General features: G+C 40.4%; 1 protein-coding gene across 1 annotated transcript; it reads right to left on the bottom strand.

Moving 5' to 3' along the window:
- Positions 1–2,806: 2,806 nt before the first annotated feature.
- On the bottom strand, positions 2,807–18,936 carry LOC141910574 (phospholipid scramblase 1-like). The gene is made up of 7 exons (XM_074801266.1): positions 18,639–18,936; positions 5,511–5,588; positions 4,811–4,994; positions 4,236–4,353; positions 4,051–4,150; positions 3,323–3,415; positions 2,807–3,234 (listed from the first exon to the last, which is right to left on the bottom strand). Exons 1-6 carry the CDS (start codon positions 18,934–18,936, stop codon positions 3,324–3,326), a joined length of 870 nt encoding a protein of 289 aa, XP_074657367.1. The 3' UTR covers positions 2,807–3,234; position 3,323.
- Between the last annotated feature and the right edge of the window lie 3,693 nt (positions 18,937–22,629).

The raw sequence follows: 22,629 nt of genomic DNA, 5'->3' as shown, positions 1-22,629 counted from the left end.
ATGATTTAGATGGGGGCATTTTAATCGAAATCGGTATGCTACATGATAATAGGCCGACACGTGCGGTTTCGTCATTAAATATCACAGAGGGAGTCATAAATATATGTATTATATGGTTGGTAACGTGTAATCTCCAATAAAACAGACTCGACTGGCGATTCACAGTATATAGTACCGTACTGAAAGCTGTATTGGATTCGGAGCTGTGTATAGATAGTAGTCAGCATACGTACATTCTATCATGAAGAGAATAAAGCAAAATCGTGGTAAAAAATGTACACGCTAGAATCATGCCACTGCAGCGCTGGAGGACTCTGGAGAAACTGGAAGGCGGGGAAGGAAAGAAAAGGCATTTCTGGGGGGGAAAGCAACCACCTGACTCTATAGGCCACAAGCGGGTCACGCCCTCGGTGTTATTTTTGTAGTACCGTATATCCGAAAGGATGCTATCCGAGATTAGGATGAGAGTGTCTAAATTTGCAGGTTTTAAATCTCCTTGACGTCAAGGGCAACCAATGAGAAGGCAGAGGTCCAGACCCCGTGTAAATCAGTGCATTGCCAGGTTCGTTGCTACTGAGCTTTCGACTACAGGATATGAGTTTGGCAGTTGATTTTAGAAAAACTCGCCGTCAGGTCTGTATTTTTAAAGGTATTTCATATTCAGCCACCGATCCCCTTGAACAACATATCACCAGGCCCTGGAGTTGTCCGGTAACGAGAGACGCTTGTTTCCAGTCTGTTCTGTTTATGGTGAACTGGAATAAAAAAAACCCGCCCGCAAATTATCGCCTTGTTCGTCTTACAGTGCCAGGAGGAATTCAAATAATCCTACATCAACCACGCGAAACAAACCAATTATGGGGTGGGGCAAATATAACACTCTATTTATATGTATGATGTGAATATGACTGATGAATATACATTTCAGGTTCAGAGTTTTCAAATTCATTGCTGGATATCGGTTCTATACCATCACGTAGAACTTAGAAAGGATCCTGTGGAACATTGATATTTGTCTTTATGTATTCGTGCTTGTTGCCACACACCTGTGAATTATCAATTGGCCTTTCATTTATCTGTCTATCTCGCCTCGTTCCTTAATGACGTGGAATAAAAAAGCCGCCTTGCCCTTTGATTCCTATATGATTTTTCTCTGTCGCACCTGTGAATCACATGTCACATCTCGTCACCCAACAACATTTGTTAGTTTAGCACTAGTTGATTTTTGTTTAATGCACTGATTATTACATAGATGTAAATATTCAGCGGCGGATCCAAAGGGTGGTGCACAGGGGGCACGTGCACCCCCTCCCTGAAGTCCTCGCTATTTTTCTACGGACTGACCTTTTCGTGAGAACGAAGACAAGCATGTGAAAAATCCCTGAGGATGCGTACACTGATGTCGTCGTTTACAATTACCAGCGCTTTTTCTATCTTTCATGAAAGTTGTGAAAATCACTATTCATATTTCGAGTTAAATCGTACTCTGATCGTGCTCAGAACGCGTCTCCGCGCGTCTAATTTTAGAAAATTTTATGGGGGAGGACCCCCAGACTTTGCACTTGTGCACCACCCTCCATGGAATCCTGGATCCGCCGCTGATTATAGCGCATATTGTATGTCATAGCTTCAAGCGAACACAAGTTTCAAATTGGAATAAACTACGACACGATCAGAAGCAAAATTTCATACGTATCTCTCTGGTATTCCAAACCTATGATCAAGGTTTTAGACGACGAACAGCCAGCAGCAAAGCGACTAACGGTATATATCGAAAAATTTCAGAATACAGTGTAGAAAGACAAAGTCTGAAATGTTTCTTTGAACTAATGTTTTAATTTCATTTCAGCTCTGACTGAGTTCGCGATACAAACCTTATTCACATGACGTCACAGCGCAACGTAATGTCCAATATCAATAGTAATCAAGCACTTGAAATAAAACGTCACAGTAACTGCCAAAAATACGAGACGTGTGAAAAATATGTAACATCTGTGGATAAGGTCTATACATTGAATGTCAATAACCCGTCTCAGATGCCGACGGTTCCAAATGATTTCGCATCATATTCGAGAGAAAATATAAATTAAAAAAGAGATTTATGAATTTTTACTGAAGCCAGATTCATTTTATTGTTCTGTAATTTTATTCTTTTTAATACATGAATCATTTGTGCCTTTCGCTGGAATTTGAACCTACTGGCATCGAAACCCGCCCGGAAGCGCGGGAACGTTTTTCTAAATCTACCCTACTTCTACACCGTGTATATTTTTTGACTTACAAAATCCATACGCTTAAAAGTTTGACAATTAACATAATTCTTCAATTAATTTCATTCCATTTTTTACATTAATAATGATTAGGCTAAAGACACGAAAACGACACCTTTTCACACGCACACGAACTGTCTAGTTGAAAGAGCAGCCAATAGAGGGCAGCACTGGGTCATTCAAAACGTCAATTTCTTCATCAGCTAACGCCTGACGAACATAAGCGGTGATTTGCTTCGAAAATCAGGAGCCCAGATCACGATGGGGATTTAAAAAATAGAAATATCGTCTTTGCTTTTCGCCCTAGGACCATGGACAGTAAAATACATGTACTATAAAAGTTCATGTTTTCACCGACAGTAACGCGCGTTATCAAGTAAGGTTATAGTATATGGACAGTCTGTGTACTGGAACATATTACACCATTCATATAAAGCGTCTACATTTCGACAGTTTCGTTTACAAATTTTCAATTAAACACTAACATTTCGGTTGTGATGATTGAGTATTTTTTTCTCGTTTATTCAAAGGGTTTGCGAGGACTCTTTTTATATACACCGAGTACCGGCGGAAAATATACCGACTATTTCCGAACCACGTTACGCCGAGCAGTACGCCAGATGGCAAACAGGTTTTCCGAGTCGTGGAATGCGCTTGAAAGACCAAACCATGCATTTCGAATTTAGCGCCAGCTATAGGAATTTGAAACCTGAAGAAAAGATTGGAACGCCGCTTGGAAGAAGTGCAGAAACGACTGGACAAGCGATAATCGTTGTTTCATATCCCACGAGACGGCGCTGAACGTCTTGTAAAAACGTCTGACATGTCACGATGACGTTTAATAGCTTCTCGCCGAAATTCCTTTGAGAAAAATATGGACACGGAAGCGATACATCTTTTTCACTGCTGTCTACAATATCCGGTGCTTACTCAAAGTCAATTCTGCAAGAAAAGACGCTGGAATCTGAAAAGTAGATTAAACACTATCCAAATAACGATAAAATCTCATTTGAATGAAATGAAATGTCTGGATGCGAGACAAACGGTTTTACCTCAGACTATGATTGTCTCCCACAGTTTGTTATCGATGAATAACGTTACAGCCAGAAACAGCGATTTTCGCAGAACGTCCAAATCTTCAGGAACTAGAATTAATGGGCAAAAAAAGTTGAAATACATATACTCTACATAGCAAATATATATGAAATTGAACCGTGATGTAATTATCTTGTCAAGATTTACCCAGAGGTTAGACATGGTAATGTTTCAGAGGGAATCAACGGCCATAGCTTCTCACAGGGGCGGATCCAAGGGGATTAGGGGGTCTCCTGCTGAGAGTTCGAAATTCTGACAATGATTTCAATTAGGCTAAAAAAATTGATACCTTGTTTCTCCGCTCTGCTGAGCTTAAATGTTGACCCGGCCGGCCGCCTATCTACCCTATACATTACTTTTTTAAAAATCGTGATCAATTTTACCATAACAGACCCGGCCGCTATAGAAATGAACTGTTTACAAATTTTATCATATTTTACAAAAATGACCCGGCCGCTGCGGAGAAACAAGAAATCATTTTTGTTTAGCCTTATGTATATTAATGATATTTAACCACAATTGAAATCCCCATCGATTGCTGTTCGGCGTCTGTCAGAAATTATTGTTGGTGAAAGCAACTGGCTTTTTGTGAAAGCATTTTGCATTGAAATTTGAAAATATTATACCCGAAAACACTGCGCTTGACTCACTCGACCCATTTATTCATCGATAGAGACTTACGTACATTTAACGGAAAAGTCACTGGCAGGCATGACTTTACAACCGGTCCACATGCGTCGTATTTCGCCAATTTCTGCGTTATCACAACCTTCTAGAGACGTTATCTGAATATAAATAAACTGAATTAAATTTTCATTTATCGCGCAAAAAACCTACTATTCGTTACGCCATCTAGTGGTGTGTACATACCTTATAAACTAAATCTGAGCAACAAGACGTACAATACGAAACAGGAACTTGGACAGCGTAGATTTCTTTCAGGTCGGGATCGAGTATTTTGAATACTGGATACATTGTACAAGATAATCTGGAACAATGACAACAAATAATCAGAATTTTAGAAGAAGAAAAACAAAACTTGAAAGTTAGATGCCTTGATACTTAATATTGTCGACAAAGAATGATACAATATGAACAGTATAATAATATGAGGGATCAATAGTGTCATCTTGAATTTGAATAAATCGAAAATGGAATTAGATTGATTTGAATTGACCGACAATCACTTCCATTATTGATGACGTAGTACACATCCACTCGCACAATATTCGAATGGATGAAAATTAACGAAATAGGAAATCAGAGTGATGAAATCGAATTGAACGCCGATTTGAATGACGAAGTGCACAAAAGCCCCTTGAATAACTCATATTAGTTATCCGTAAATGTAATCGTTAAGGTTTAAACGGCATCGACCGCCACCACCAAGCCAACGTTGCGATTGGTCCTTTCTTTCCCCCTTGACTAGCCGCCTGAGTACTTACACTTTGAGTCGGATATGTCCGATAAGTGTACCGGGGGGACACTCTACGGACATATGATCGGAACAGGGAGATCTTTTTCTGTCAAGACGGACGATTGTGTGACCATTATTATTGTCAATATTGGTGATATAGGACTGCGTCAAACTACAGCAGTAAGCGTCAGTGGACGTGTCATCTCCTTCGGCTGATTAGAAACAAAAATATTAATGATAATCATTAATCACCATTCTCAATATTGAATATCACATTCTCTTCTAGTTTTTATTATGTCTTAAATAAATCCAAAAAAAAACGAAACCATTGCTTTGTATTAGCATTGATATCATATTTTCGCTCAATAATTTCCTATTTTCGATTAAGAAAATTGAGTTTTCGAAAACTTTCCGAAATTAAAAAACGATTTTCGATAAAAATGTTGAATCAAGGCTTTGGTTAGATTTAACTCTGGGTCAAAAAACCAATCTACTTCGGCTGTGGAACTAGTCCCAGGTCGAAAGGCTTATATAGAAAAATTTTTTTTTCTCTCTATTGGGAACTAGAAATATGTGATGAACACACGGGACAGCAGGTATTGCATCCAAATTGGGCGTGGGACCAAGCGCGTGGCTTTCGGCTACTTTGGAACCGAAAATGGCCGCCCCGGGGCGCATTGGAAATATCGTATTGTTCAAATAGTTTCGCAGCGATACTTGATACGAACCTTCTTTGGCGAGGAAAAACTGTTGGTCGTGGTCATTACAAATTCTGTGTTTGTTACTCCGAACCCAGCACGTCGTCGCTAGAATTATAGAGAAAATGAAAGAAAAGAAAAAACATATTAAAACTTCGATCGTCAATTCATCGGAATCGAGTGGTGCAATTCTGTGATTTCAGCCAGAACCACGCGGAACGTCACTGTATGAATACCTATACGACAGCTAGGAAGATTTTGAATTATTTCATTCTGTCACTACTGGAAAGAAAACGCCGGCAACTGAAAATTACGGTTAATTCCACGCGCTGTTTTGCGGCGCCAATTTTTTCTCGTTTTTCGTTCTCAGCCCTCGTCTTGACTGTATCTTCTGCCGCGGCGTTTTAAGTGACGTCACGCGGTAAGATTCTCGTCTGCGAGAAGTGCACCACGCTGCAACCATGACAACGCGATGATGTACTATATCTCGTTTGGTCCTACTACGAGGCATGTGATTTATGGATCGCTCGCCTCGCGATTGTATTTGTTGTTGTTTTTTCGTTCTGTCACCGACGAAAAGCTTCGCTAAATCGCTTTCTTCTACAAATTGACCCAAGTCATGCAAACTACTCAGTACTACTAAGAAAATTAAACGTTTTTTTCTTTTCGCTGTTCTCGACGAGCAAAAAGGCCCTAACCGCACCAACTAACTTACAAAAAGCTGAGAAACTATTTTCTGCTCTTGTTTCCGAATATGAAGTTCGATTAAATAGAACGGTCTGTAAATTCGACCGCCGATCACACAACTATATCTATACTTCGAATTCAGATTTCAAAATCAAACCCCCTGTATCGCCTCCGGCCAGGTTGGGTGGGTTTGTAAGCGACACTAAATCGAAATAGTTCAATCATATAGATAAGAGGGAAAATCCATATTTAAGAATTAAGAAATAATATTGTTACCGGGGATATCCTCGGTGGTTATATATGTGAACAGTGAATTTGCCCTAAAAATGAGGACTTAAAACGTTCTTTGTTGAGGCTGAACTTTTCCTTATATTATTTTTCTTTCATATATCATATACTGAATTCCAACTAACGAATAATAATCTGGGAAGTGGCACCAAAGCCATGCGACCTGCGATTAATCCTAAAGATACACACACTATATTATACGCGAAATATATGGTTATTAACGTTGACTAATGATTTTGTCGCGTTTTCTCCGCGAGCGTCTCGGAGATCGAAAAAAGAGAGCTCCGTGTTGTTGTTACCGGTAATAAACAGCGCTCACTTTGGTATCCGTGTTAATAGGCTTGATTAGAGATTGAAGCACGGAGCCGACGAAGCCCCGCCAGCGTGGCTTGGTATTTGCCTCCCGCCCTTTCTCAACTTCGCGAAACAACACGGAGTTATTTTCACCGGTCGGGCGGGCGGTTGCTCTTTCGAAAGTTTTTTTTGTCTAATTAAAAACCTGACATTTTAACGAACGAATGTTAACAATTCGCCGCCAACACGAGAAACTAGCCTCTGGCAGGCGAACACAACTACATGGTTTAAAATCAATTCCGTATATTTTTGATCATACAGAGCTATAGTTCTGTAGTTTGATCAACGTGATGGTCTTCCGAAAAAATCATGGAGTTTCAATCGAGAGGCGCTAAAAGCTACAAGGGCGGACGGCTCCGAGATCCGAGGTCAGCGCATACGTAAACACCTACCTGGAATCATAGGTTAAGTTAGGACTACAATTCAACCGTTTTTAAGAAGTTTTCCTAAAGAAGTAACAGTTTAAATTGCCTTGGTAGAAATTTGAAATATTTTTTTCTCGGACGAAAAAAGACGGATAAAAGAGACTGGCGGTGTATTTGACAGATTTTCGATGTTTTTCCACTGAAATAGAGTCCTGCGATATTAGATTTACGAGAAAAAGCGCTCGCATTATGATATGATTCTGGTAACTATAAGGCCAGATTTTGCACGTATTGTGAGCCTTATTCCTGACTGAATTCAGCGCTTTTCATTTGTCAACCAAGCGCAGGCTTAAGTGATTTAGCCCAGAGGTAATGCGAACGTTCCGTAAACTGCGTACTGCTCTCTCTCTCTCTCCCCCTCTCTCTCTCTCTCTATCTTCCTCTATCTTCCTCTCTCTTCCTCTCTGGTAGCGATTACAGCATACGCTAAACGAAACGCCATGGTCGTGTTGTCACGGTCGTATTCGCCATCAAATAATTCAGTTTTCACGCGCCATCCTAATCAGACAGACAAGCACAACACGGCGTAATCGACAGAATCCGTGACTTCGTCGTTCCATTCAACGCAACTAAATCACGAAGCAAATGATTCGAAAAATTAAATTGTGCCTCGAAAAGCCGGCTACAAAGCGAACGTCTGCCAACATAGGCAATCATTTCATGACATCAATGGACACTTAATTAATTATGAAATCTACCTTTTTGAGTTATACTTTTAATTGATCCAATCCTATCTGATTATTTCATGAAGGATTTAGCTAATTAAGGCTAAAATTATCCTCTTTCAAGGATTCATCCATAAAATCACTCGTAGATTTATCGATGTCACGAGGGATGATCCATTCCGTTCTATACACAAACAATTACTTCTGACGATGAGGCCCAAAAAAGGGAATTTCGGGCAGGAATCTTTTTCTAGAAGGTTCTAAGAGCATATTGAATTTCATATACAGGATAGAGTTCCGTTATAATTCAAAATAAAACGCGTCCCTCCCCCCCCCCCATCGTTTTGTTTCGATTCTCGATATATCTCACTGTAAGTCGATGATGGTATAAGACTCAGTTATTGTGTCAGCTGTGAGTTATAGAGATATATGTAATTATATATAAACTGCATCATGGACGCACAATTCAATTGATGAAATATCGATAAATAGACTGTCTGTCAGCGGCCATGTGAAGGAAATTGAAATATTGTATTAGTTGAAGTGTAATTTTCCGAACGCTCTCGACGAGACAAACAACAGCGATTGAGTCACCGCTGAGATTCCCCGGTAACTTACCATCCATGGTCGCCTTGCCATTACGTATGTACCGGGTACAGTGTTCGTATTAGGTACCTAGCTCCGCTATCTCTTTGAGTAAAGGACTAAGGGACCACTTCTCCGGTGTGGATTTTCACACTGGATCCTGTTCCAAACCCGAAAGTGACTGTTCCAGTGGCGACCTCCGACCGCGACCGTCACGGGATCCAAGAACATACAACGCGTTACAGTCGCTGCAACCATGGACTCTTAAAACATTATAGAGTCCATGGTTTAAGAGTCCATGCTGCAACTAAACATCCAATGGTATCTAGTTTCCTTACACCATGGCCATAACAGGCTGAATGGAATGGGTCTTCCTTAGAAATTGAATTGCTCGTCAGTAATTTTTCTCTTGAAATATCAATCACTCTACCGATAGGGGGCATTTGCCAAAACTTACTTGACTTGAAGGTACACAATATAGCAAAATTCCTGCTAGAATAAGACATTTAGAAATATTACATTTAAATGAAATATATGATATTGTAAGAAACACTATTTATGTATGCTATCTATTATTTTAGAAATTATTGTCACTTGGTAACATTGAAGATCAATCTGTACTACGTAAAAACGTCTATTACTCTTCATATGCTCGTACTTTTGTGCTGCATTAAAAAAAAATCTAACATCGCCGGGGCGAATAAAAGTATTATTTGTCTTTTCTCATAATCTAGAAAAGCGATTTATGTGAGTGAACGGGCTAGGGTGTCAGCGGTGAGGTGTTGCGATAATCTGATGGATTCAAACACACACACAGAAATGAGATCAGACAAGGTTAGATGTAATTGATGCATGTGTCTTTTCTACCGGAACAAATTCAATGCCTTATTGAGATTGATCGCCAGCGCCCCTGATAACGTGATATAGAACCGGGCGTCTGCGAGAACAACAATGCATAAACTTCACATTGAACGAAATATAAAAACGAAATATAAAAACGAAACGAGAAAGGAACCCAGTGGCCCTTTCTCGTGATCAAACTTCGCTCAATAAATATATCTTTGCGACACTTGATTCTATGTCTATTAATAAACCATTTTTCCTGCGGTGGTGATTTTCCGGTCCATATATTTTGCTGTAGTCGATGATGTATCTCTGTCGTTTTATCCGCACCGAGGACATTCTTAAGTTTACGTGACATGGCAAACCATAATTGAGATCTGTGGTTGTTTCTGGGTTGACTATTAGAGTTGGAATTAGTTTACTATTTACCCTTACGAATCAGAACAACTGCGAAACGAACCTGTCCAGTTGTGCGGTAACGATTCAATGAAATTTGACTTATCAAATCCATCGTTAACGGGTCGGGCGCTATCTCTTAACACCGAGAAACAGGAAGTTGCCGGGATCCACTCGTTTCCGATTGTTGTCAGGCGAATCAGACGATGATAACAAAATATTGATTGATTATGTTCGAATCCCATCTCCTGAATTCGTCGCAGCTACGAGTGACTAGACATTTGGAAGGTTGAAAGTTCGAGAGTATAGGCCTACGTGGTTTAGCCGTAATTTTAGCCGCAAGACAAAATACCGCTGTCTAGACAATAATTGAAGCAAGTTGCTACGATCGAACGGTTTCTTTTCTAAGAGCTCAATGTCCTCAATCATTGATAATTGTAATGGTATATCACTGATATGGTTGAGCATAATACTAGTCGTAATACTGGTACAATAAGAGACAATCTATTTGTATATATGTAATCTAATCTATATGATGGGCTTAAAATCTACAAGGAAATAATCTTATCTTCATGTTGTTTGCGTTGTAAAGTTCTCGGTTACAGGACGTGGCCTACAGGACAGTCGCTAACCTCATAAGTGACCTTTGTCGGGGATGCCAATAAAAAAGATTCAAAAGCGGCTCACGAGAAGATTATTGGTCTCGCGTGGAACATAGTTTATCGGGCCTTTGGGTACCTAAAATGATAATTACACAACTATAAAGATCCAATTTGGATCACGGAGATGCAACCGCTACCTCAATGACAACAATTTAGAAAATACACAATTTAGATTAACATATAGGGTCCTTTTTGAAATATATTTTAATTCATGTTCCCGCGGACTGCTAGTCAGTCGGGTGAGGATCGCGACGATCTAGTGCGTGGGAACGCATGGATTCTACGTGAATTTGAATCTCTACTGATACCAAGTGTCTGACGGAGTTTTTTGCGACGAAGTTTCTACTATTTTTATTGGCTATATATCACGTGCCCTTTCGTGAACTTTTTCCAGTCATTTCGGCGTCGAATAATGACATTACAACATCGTATTCGCAACCGTTTTTCTAGTCGTTTTTCTTGTCGGAAACCAGTTTAGTTAGTAATGGTGGATATACGCCACATGAGACAGGACTGTATTGAGTAAACGCACATTCTTTTTCACACACGTGTTGCTCTTGTGATGTCTCTGTGACTGGTGGAATGAGTCCCTGGTCGCATTACGCGAACGCATTCATATGGAAGCTTGTTGCAGATTGCCCCAGGGAAAAATCCAATTATTGCAAATCAAAGCGATCTTTAGCGAAATTGGCGGCACTAGAACCTACAATTCCGATTCAGTAAGGTTGAGTCTCCCGGGAATGCGAGCGACCAGCAGCGAGGAGGAAAATAGAGAGTATGTAAGAGGAAAGAGAGCCACGCATTCATGGTTCATGAAAACGAAAGGAAGAAAGGAGAGAAATAGACTGACCAATGTGAATCAAGCAAATAGACCATGAATTTAGACCTTGTAAGTTACATAGTCCAGTTTATGATATAAATGGTGTTTGTAGCTTTAGTCACAGGGTCAAAATTATCCTAATAATGTCAGTTTTGACACTGGATCCAAGCTTTAACTACCGTTTCAAGAAAAGCCGGAAGCTCGGAAAATCACCGCGGTGTTCAAGCTGTTGTTTTACCTTCGCAACTCACGACGTTTCACGCGGTATTGCGTATTATACACAGACTATGTTAGCGACGGCAGATGAGATACGGACAGAAAAGAGTTTTTATGGCGTCGAACAACGACAGCGCATTTTATCATCATAGATTGGAGACTTTTTGTCTTTATCCTCGCTGTAATTATCGTGTTTTGACGATAATTACAGCGAGGAGTAAATACGCATTAGACATGCCAAACACGTCTATTGTGAGTTCGAGCTTACTGTTCTCGCAAGCAAGACTAAATAAAGCAGTAACGGGGAATGCAGTTTTTCTTTTCAAATTTTTTCTAAATTTCTTTCGAATACCCGAATAATCTGAAACGATACAGTAGACCTATTCTTTTGTTTCAAGTTTCATCAAAGCAGGCCGAGCTATCGACAATCATTTTTTACATCTAGAAATTAGTAAATTCAATATCTAGTAAACGCCTTAGTTTATAATGCCACTTATGGCACTCATGGAAAACATGGCGTTAAATCGAATTTGGCGTTATGAAGAATGGTATACACCCAAGCACTCTAACGAATAGGACCTGCAACCCATAACACATCTTATGACGCCAAAACCGAGCGTCAAAATTACGACCTTGACCTTTGTTGAGAACGCTTTCAATCGGATGAGGCGATTAAGATTTGGGTTGATCGGATTCCAATACGAACGGGAATCAGCTGTATAACGATTTAGAGATTTTATTCGACTGCATTTGGAAATTCGCTTGATTTTTCGATGTTGACCCTCGTTGACGAACGAGTTAATTGCTTTTAGATTCATTCACCGGGCGTCAATTAAATGTTAATTGAGTTTTAGATTTAATTATGTCACTTAACGCCGCTTAAACGTAGAGAATTTGCGGAATTGATTCGGCCTCCGGGTAAAATTAAATTTGATTGCTGAAAATGTTAGTCGTTACGCCGCCAGGCGTTTTTCGTGGTGCGATACATGGTGCGTTTTGGTTTCAGGGAAATTATAACGAGGAAAAAAAACTATATTTATTATGAATCGAAAAGGTATAAAACGCTGTCATTCGTATTTCTAAAATTCTAACTCTTTCAACATCGATAAGGCCTCAAACTCACTGCCTGCCTGTGCTACGAGTCTTTGACGATTTTACTCAATTTCCAGGGTAATTGTTCGCGCTAAACTAAACTCGGAACTGAATTCTCTTTGAGGTTGCAGAGGATCGATCCGTTGAACCGAGTCAAAATTAGTTTCTTTCGCTGCATTTTCATAGAAAGACAACATCCCGATCCCGACCTATAGAACAGTCTCTGGCATGTGAATGCTTTTCTTGGGCATCCTTTTGTCACGTATGAACGACAACTCGAAAACACGGTTATTATTTCGAAATTTTGAAGAGCTACTGATTTTTTTCTAATCTTCTAACGGCGCGAGTCCGTACAAATGAAAGCTCTCCTTCGTCGTTTATACAAAAGAAGAGCTTTACGTAACAAAATGCTCGAACTATGACGTAAGCTTAAACCGACTTCGGGAAAAAGAAATAAAAGAACCTGGTCGTAACTGTTTTTCTATTACGAAAGAGAACTGAGTGATCGGCAGCTAATTCGATTCGATCATCATTGGTTTCGCAAATCGACGCCGCCTGAAGAAAAGTTTTACTCCTCAATAATAGATTTTATTTTCCGCGCGTAAATTCAACTAATTCGTTTTTAGGAGTTATAGAAACGCACTGAGCTCTTTTTCGCTAGTCACAGACGAAACTTCGATGCCGCATTTCGACTCCAGGAAAGTGGAACGGATTACAAAGAATCCATGTTCGAGTTACCCTAACCCATCAAAGCTGTCAGGAGAATTCAGCGATTCGAGGCCTGCACGAGAAACCTCCTCATCGGTATGAATTTAGCAAAAATATTTCAAATCACTTACATTAATCAATCTGTCTAATCTGATTACTATATGTTTACATCACGTTCACTGATTCTGCGTCAGATTAACCTGGGCTCTTTCTCAACTCTTCTTAAATGTTTATGTATTATGTAATACACGTTACGTTATGTTATGTGTAAATGTCTGTGTTAACTGTATTCGTCTTGAACTTATTACTTATATTTGTATGTTTCATAAGAGATATTGTTAATGTAACTTTCTATTCGCTTTCTCCCGCCATCGTTGGTAAGGGAAGTTCGTCGTGTATGTCCATCCGATGAGGGGAACTTCGAGAACGCCTCCCTCCCCTTTGGAAATTGCCTTCGTATCATTTTTTTTTCAGTTGTTTGCATCGCTGTATTTCAAAGAAATGTTGTTTATTTCAAACATATATATCAGATGATCAAGTAAATAGTGCCTAAAAGCGCTCAGAATGCGTGAAAATGAGACCCATCTTTCAGCATTTTCGGGGGAATGGCCAATAGGGCATCCAGACTTTGAATTCATCCTGGATCCACCCCTGAACTTCGATGATTGCTGCTCTATTGTCCTTTCAGGTATGGATAAAACACACCACACACACCACATCACACACACCACACACACACCTCCACACACACCACCACACACACACCACACACACACCACCACACACACCACCACACACGCCACCACACACCACACACACACACAACGCTAGAACTTGTCTTTCGTTAAATCGAATTATCAAATTCATCGAACCGAAATCAAAGCGGTTATTCATATTACAGCGTGTCGTAACGGATCACTCGCTCGCTCTCTCAATCTGCTGCTACTACACGGCAACATGTCGTCGTGCGCTCTATCGCCGTGGGCTTCCGAATCTTTCGACATCCATTATAATCGCGGCACAGATATATGTGGAACCACTCGGCGTTTCAGAGCCACCAGCTAAAACTGTGTTTCGATCGAGTATACTTCGAAAATGCACGATTCTGATTCAACTATTGCTAAATTCACACTGTTCTACTCTGGTTATCCGGAGATTGTCGGTTACTCCTGAACGAAGTCGGACATTTTGGAAAAGGGCCTGATATTTAAAAAGAAATAAAGTTGCTCAACACTTTAGAAGAAATACTAAAACAAATTGAGCTCAATCATCAATTCGAAATCAATGTGTACTCAGCACGTCTGATGATTGCTAATAGTTTTTAGCCGAAACGTTGCACGAAATACATATCATTTTTACCTCAGAACTTTTCATTTTTGGCTGAAATTATGGTGGGATTTCTCTCATTATTCATCTTACGAGGATATTGTGTATCTTCTCTTTAACAACCTTTTTTCTTCTTCTTCTTCATGCAAAATGGGGCCATAAATTCTGATCTCTATCGCACGACGTGCGCGCATAAGTCAATACGTACAGATGAAACAATACGCTGCGTCTTACATTAAGCCGCTAATTTGCATACTTATCACTGACGGGGTGAACATTGAACGGAAGAAACCCCGGCGGCGTTACAAAGAGGTGTTCTGTGTCTGTGTGTGTCGCTGTGAAGTCGTTAAAAGCCCGCCACTGATCAAAGTTCCTCACCAGTCATTCAACGAGTGCTTCAAGTCAATTCGCGCGGCAATGCGTTTGAAATTCATCACACAGGAGCAAGAGGGGAAGATAGCACGGTAGAAGAACCTCTTCTTTCAGCGAACGTACGTCGTTAAAATTGACACCGCCTTTAAAAACTCTTCGCACGTCTGTCGGTAGGTGTCACGTGGCCAAGTAAATTCAACCGGTGCCACGTGACCAGTATCCATTGGCCTACGACCATTCCTTATGTCACGTGACCCGTGTGATATCATCACGTGACCAGTTTGCTAGGGTCGGCACCCGTTGTTGAGATCGGGGAAGAAGATTTGTAAGAAAATTTGCAGATCTGTATTGATTACCGATGAGTCTCGCGCGGTATGGGAAATTTCTGCGCGCTAATAGAGGTGTTTGACTGGTTGAGTGTGGATCAATAACATCAAACATATCGGGTTCAGATAGGTTAATGCCTTGACTGTCTGCCTTCTTTCGGTTCCAGTTTCAAAGCGTCAAAGGTTTGATAATCACATGACGTAAAAACTATGATGTTATTTCCTGGCAAAATTAAGTACAAATTACTATTGAAAAATCAGTTTAATTCGAACACGATGATACGAAAAATTAGAACGATAAAGACTTTTGTTATAGTTGAACCATAAGTTCGTCAGTGAACTCTATCCCCTCACATCAACGTGAAAGAGGCCGCAGCGACAGTCAGTCCACCTGTTGACAATCAAGAATTTAGAAATAAAACAATAAATCAATGAATCGAGCTGGAATACTGCGAAAATAAATTCCTAACGCGGTAAGTTTTTGCACACGGAGATTTTTCCTGCGTGGATTCAATCAGTGGCAAGGCGGGAGAAAGACGAATTATTGTCATAATCGGCATTATTACATCAAAACGTGATTTGTTTCGCGGTATTAAGATGCGTTCCTTCCATCAACCGCGTCGTCCAGAACAGAGCCAATAATCCCCCAACCCTCGTTTCATTAATCAGTTTATGAGCAGTGGAATATTGTGAGGTAATTTTCACCTGCTGTATCCGGCGTTAATCGCACTCACAAAATCGAAAACAGTTAATTCCACTCTCACCACGTGCCAACCTGGAGTTCAAGACACAACTCAATGAGACACTTCATTAGACATGGCTGCTTGCTCATATCCCTCTGATGAAATAACCTAAGTGACGTGGTCTATAGACCCTTCCATTAATGATGGTTCCCTCATCCACCCCCATGTGACAACGTCGAATTGCCTACCCACACGCGTTTTGATCTATCATAGACTCTTCCAGAAAACATGCTCGAAAAAACTCTTCCAAGAAACTGGCCCCAGCGGGAAACCTAACCTAATCGTCTTATCGTATCGTAATCTTCAGTATCGATTCACTCGAAAAAGGCATTCTTAGATTTTAATTAAATGGCTATTTTTTGGTAAATGGTAAATCCACATCAACCGCAGACGAAACGACTTTCATCACATACAGCGCGCTGGGAGTCGATGCAGCGAATTACCGCACGCCTGCAGAAACGGAACATTCGTCCGATCGCCGCTTTTTTGTCGACTGTTGCCGACGAAATTAGCTCTCTCCGTGCCTCGTATCCGCTGGCACCAGTGCGCGCTCCGTTTTATCTTATTTAGTCGTCGGATCGGCGGCGAATTCTGATCAGTCGCGGTACATACGAGCTACCGACGAATTATGTTCCAATCATTCCAATTATCCTTACAAGTAATTACCAGTCGATTCACTTTTCTACGATATCATTATTATGAATGGGCCACACGCGAGAGAGGGAGCGAGGCGCCGTCACGTGATCGACGACGATGAGATGACGTCATCACTCGTAGAGCGGATGTGACGTCACGCTCGGATCGATCGGAACTGCGCCGATGATGAAGTAGAGAGAGAGACGGCGGCGAAAAAAATAACATCTGGTCGAACATGAAAGGTTCGCTGTTCTGACTATCACCGGGATTACGCTTGTATTGATCTAATACAAGACGAGCAAGACGCATGAAGTATGAGCTAATCTCGACTGATTCCCGAGGGAACACAGACAAACTTGTTTTGTAAACCGGGGTTCGCGGATTATTTTTCCGATATAAATACCACCAGTTACACGTTAACGTTAAGTGAGTAGAGCGCCTGCGATCTAAAAGAAATTCCCGCGAATTCGTGGGTACCTTATCCGATGGGACAAGGGACTTCCTGCGTTGTTGGGGTTACTCTCCTCTCACCGACACAACTGATTCTTAATAAAACCCTCACTCTGGCGGTGGTAGTGACAACTTCAAGAGTCCCCCGTGAAGAACACGACATTTTTGTGGCGTTATCAGATATTTGAAATAAAAAATAACTAAAATGATTTGCGTAGAACCAATCATGTTCGATCAAGACGGGCGGCCATTTTCCTTGCAGAATGCTCGAGTCACTTGACTTTCATTGGTTCCGACAGTTACCGTTAAAATCTACGAAAAAAAACTTGATTTTCAAGAAGTAACTCTTAAGTCAAGTAGCTCGACGTCTGGCTGTGATTGTAACGAGCAGCACTTTATGTGACAAGTCTCGTTAAATCAAAATCATAACGTGGAAATTTCTCGACTGTTCGTTATGATCATGCATACCCGCCGCGACGTCCCCGAACGCCGTGTGGTGGTAGCGGTGGAAAAAGCCGACGAATAAATGAAAGTGCTTCGACCGAAAAATCTCTCCCACGAGAGAGAAAGAGAGAGAGCGTTTTCGGCTAAAAGATTAACATCTCCCGGCAGGTGTGGTGGGTCTGCAAGCTACTCCGGCAAGCGAAGATTCCACTCATGTCAATCGAGGATCCACTATAGGTTCACCAGGACGTTCGGTCTAAATTAATTATGTCAAAAATTTAGTTTGAGTGGATAAAACGAACAGAGAACTCTTGTCAAATTAGAACTACCGTCGATCGATCAGAGTTATTAGATATTTTTCGGAAGGATAGAAATTAATTACGAATAAATCGATCAGACATGTTTCCTGCCGTCGCCGCCTTGTACCTCTTTCATCGCGTTTATCATCAAAACCAGTTATGTCAAACCAGTCTGTATACGGCTACAGAAATCAGGCATGAGTAAACAGAATTTAATTTTCAAATGGCTCTTCACATCAATTATTGATTGCTTGATAGATATTTGAAAATGTTTCTCGCAGACAGCGCGCAGTGACGTGGCACATGTGTGCGTGTCCTGCGCTAAAATCGCTGATTTTGTTTTCGCGTTTTTTTTGCTATTAGGGAATTAAGAATAAGTACCTTGATATGCAAGACGTTTTTCATACCTCAATCTCACTGAATGCCTCGCAGAGCATTTCAGCAGGCGATGGCGGATCCAGAGGGACTTATGAGACTTTAACAAGCCCATCGAATTCTTTTTGAATACCACTTTTCATTTTATCAACAAAGATGATTTGTGCAGTTTCATATTGCCTCTTTCGACATCAAAGTGCGCTTTTGGATGTGACAAGTCATTCAAAATTGGTCTCTGTATCCGTCCCTGGCAGTTTCCAACTATCTTTCATGATACGTGATTCAATATATAAACGAGTAAAGATCATTCCTACATTTTCATGAGCTGTCTTTTCGCAAATATATATTCTCTAATTAGTTAATTCTATTTTGACCCCGGAATTTCACTTGTAATGGTTAAGCAATTGGGGGTTTAAAAGTGTCGGTGTGTTAACACGAAGCCTTACCTTGTACGACATCTAGATATTGGTATATGGTCAGTTTATCGAGTATTGATAGGTATTCAAGACCTTTCGGAATGCCTGGTTTCGCGTGCTGTATCGGATCGAAAGATGACAGACTTTTTTTCTTGTGTCTCGGTATGCTGGCAGGTTGTGAAAGTACCGGTGAGCTTTTGTAGTGTTGTTTACTATCGGTATTTTTCTCGTAATTCACCGACGACGGTTTTTTCCGTCGCGGAACTTTCTTCGAGTCTTCGACTTGTTCGGAGGACGTCGTGGTCGTCGTTCCGCTTTTGGTCGACATTGTGTCCTTTGCGCGCCACGTCTGCGCGCACTGCACAATGTTGCTATCCGCAAAAATCGGCCTCTTTCAAAAATTGAATTTTTTATAAGCTCTTCGTATCTTCATCGCCATTTTTAAGAACACTATAAATATCCGCTTACGTCGTACAACGACAATGTTTATGTTTACGTTTACGTTTCCCTCTCGTTATCTGATTCACGCGAATTTGAATCAGATACGGAACACGGATAAAGGCTGATAATTGTTTATTTATTTCGATGCGAGGTTTTGCGAACTAAACGATATCAGATTATGAAATTTGTAACCACTGTGTGTGTGTGTATCACAGACGAGACGACAGATCATCAAGGTCGGTATACAGCGTCTTGGCAGACGAGCTAGGGAAGATTCTAAGCTGGTGGACGCCGTTGTTTGTTTCCTTAAGTAGTCACGATTTATTCACAGCTGATTACGTATATACTGTCGCGATCACACACAGAACTGTAATGTACGGGAGCGAGATGGAAGGCTGTCAGGAGGCAAATGGTGGCAGCGTTAATCCTTCGTAATTAACGCGGATCAGTGGACGCAACAGTAGAAGTCGCCCTGATTGAAAATGTAGGCTTCTCATATACGTACATACACTAATTCGCCATCCTCCTCAATCAGCTTCAAGATTTCTGAAACTGAAAATAGATAAAATTCATTCTGATAATTTAGATTATCGCGGAAACACTCAGTCAAGTACTATTCCATCCTCTTCTCGTACTATTCAGGATCCAGATCCAGATCCAATCATGTTAACTCTGAGTCAAATCTGAACTCACAACTGTGGAACTGGGTCCAGTATTATTCGGCAGTGATCGTTGACTTCGATCATTCTTCTTCATTGAACTCAACAAAAAAATGAATAATTTACGTCTGGTTAACTTAACATATATTTCATCATTCATAATTTTCAATTCCATCAACGAATTAGATATATTTTCGTCTGTGAAAGAAGTGAGACAGAAATTACAATTCAATTCGACTGGTTCATTTTCATAGTAATTCACGTAAGACTTACAGTGTTATAATGACCAACGACGAGTTGAATATAGATCTGTTCGATGCTCACGTTCTATTGATTGGTCACGTGTATCAGTTGTGGATTGATTTTGAACATTAATTTTCTGATTGGGGTGACATGTTCTATATAAGCTTTATGTATGTAAGTAGAGGGCAGAGATTGCGGGAGAGAGATGCCAGTTGGAAAATGCGGAGCCGTCAGTTAAACGAAACCATCGATCTGGTCGAGCGATCTATAAAACTGCTGGTCACACGCAGTCTGCCTTGGGGCGTTTGTGGGCAGCCTGTCACAGATATATGAACATCCCAGCCCGGCTTCCCATTTCATTGACTCATTGACAGACGGATCTACAAAAATTGAAAGGCGGGTCCACACGAAAAGAATGTGGATTTCCCAGATAAAGTAGCCACGCCGAAGGCCACAAGTAGAGATTTCCCTAATTTGGTGTTAAAATTATTGAAGCAATACATCCGAAAAGACGCTATGAGTGTCTAATCAGCAACCTCTCTCTTGACAAAAAGGGGAATCTCAATGGGAAGACCAATGTCTGGACCATCGAAAATACCTCCTAGACCCGCCCTGCTTTAAGACGAGTAAATATTAGTGAGTTAATCAAAATCACTGGTTGTTGTCGTTGTTGTCATCGTTGTTGTCGTTGTTGTTATTGTGAAAGCGACCGATGCTGTTTAATTACGATCATGTCAGTTCGTAATTTCACTAGTTTCACTGCTGGAGCGTTGCGCGCATTTTTGAAGACAAGATACCAATTAGAGACATTTTCTATGGTTATTTTTCACACCCGTCGGGAACGTGATAGACGTCTCTGTATACACGGTGTTCCGATAACAGGAAGTGAAGCCGCCTTCGGCAACCTACCGACGAGGGAGAACGAACCTCGCCGCTAATTAAAGGAATAAACTTTAACTGATAAGGGTGGAAAATGGGCGTTACGACGTTTTATTTATTCAGCAAAAAAGCACTAGTTCCCGCTCCGCACGTGATTTTACGAAATTTGTCAAATCCAAAATGGCTACAATTCAGTCACCATAAAGAGACAGACGCTTGTATATAATTCCTTGCACTCATCTCACGAATATTCAGTCCTATTGTCCACGCATCACAAAAAAATTAGATTTACCTCATAAAACCCAAGCAGCTCTACTTTTTATATAGTAATCAGAGAGCTTCCTTTTATCTTATTGAACGTTCAAGAATTTGCGCGGTTTACTTCCGAGACGCAGAAGACTAATTACTTGAACAATGACACGAAATTGCAACTCATCCGAGTTTCTTATATCGTTATAGTCATTAAACTAATCTATTGATACATAAATGTACTACAAAATTAAATGTTTTGCAAACAGCAGATTATTCATCTACTTGTATATACCGTACTTACAGATGTTTCATTAGTTTTATATGCAAAGGGTCTTTAAAACAGAATGCAACATAACTTTTCTCTTACGTCAATATCAATTATCGTTTCATAAAATTCTGAATGTGTTACTTACGGCTCTGCGTATAATAAGTATTCCTAGGTTTTTTGAAATACCTTTCCTAGATATGACCATTATCATACAGTGTTCAGGTATAAATGACCGTGAACACGGATTACATCTTGTATACTTATCACTCACCTCAGCTATCATGACTTGTTTTATTATCCGTTTCATAGGAAAGAGAGACAGGAGAGAGAGAATAAGAGAGAAGAGAGAAGATGCTTGATTGATCTATTGTGTGGTATTAATACGACCGTTGCGCACTGATGTGTGTTCTATCTCTCGCCCTCGTCGTACCTTTACACGAACTATACTCGCGTTCTCTTGTATTCGACACCCGGTCAGCGCGAGACCTATCGTCTTCATTCCCCGTACACGGCGCTGCTCCCCATCGCTGTCAGACGATCTCATTCGCTTTTGCAACGTGCGCATGCGCGATCCGGCGATTTGAATATTCAAAGCTCGAGCCGATTGACCGATAGGAGGCGCCAGGCGCAATAAATCTTATCTCCGTCGTTAGACATTCTTGGACAATCACTTTCCGTGCATATTATTGATAATGTGAAACATATATATTCAAGTCAATGTGGCTCTTATTGATAAGCGGTTAATAGATAAACGGATGTACTACGTTGGATCTACTATGGTAGTCCCATCGTTAGCGAAAATACCCAACAACGGCCGAAGTGATAAAGCTTGCGACACGTAATCAATGATAAACAAGAAAACTAACTTGAAAGTTTTTTGATGCCTTGATATATAACACATATATCGCTTAATATTGCCGACTATAAATGATATAACATGAATCATGTAATTAAGATCAATAAAGTTATCCTGGATTAGAATATCGATTATTGAATTGAATTGACAGGCAACCAGTCTAAAAATAATCGTTGACATTTATCGAAAATAAAATACAGTAATATGCCGTACTTTGATTACAAGATAAACGCCAAAATTCACAATCGTAATCGTCATTTTAAACGCCAATATTGATGACGTAGTACACCTCGACTCGACATACAGAACCCCTTAAATAACGCCGCTTAATACAAGGTTCAACGGATACAACATTTAACGGTTTTTACGGCGTCAAAAATGGTGAAATATATTTTCATTACTGGCAGGCGTGTTCAGACTAAT

This window comes from Tubulanus polymorphus, chromosome 9 (assembly GCF_964204645.1).
Source record: "Tubulanus polymorphus chromosome 9, tnTubPoly1.2, whole genome shotgun sequence".
In the NCBI taxonomy this organism is placed as follows: domain Eukaryota; kingdom Metazoa; phylum Nemertea; class Palaeonemertea; order Tubulaniformes; family Tubulanidae; genus Tubulanus; species Tubulanus polymorphus.
This window is presented reverse-complemented; position numbering and strand designations above follow the sequence as displayed.

Coding starts and splice junctions, on each gene's coding strand:
- LOC141910574 (XM_074801266.1), bottom strand. CDS start 18,936: ATGTCGACCAAAAGCGGAACGACGACCACGACGTCCTCCGAACAAGTC. Junction 5,589..18,638: donor ATATCTAGATGTCGTACAAG/GTAAGGCTTCGT, acceptor CTATAATTCTAG/CGACGACGTGCTGGGTTCGG. Junction 4,151..4,235: donor GCTCAGATTTAGTTTATAAG/GTATGTACACAC, acceptor ATTTATATTCAG/ATAACGTCTCTAGAAGGTTG.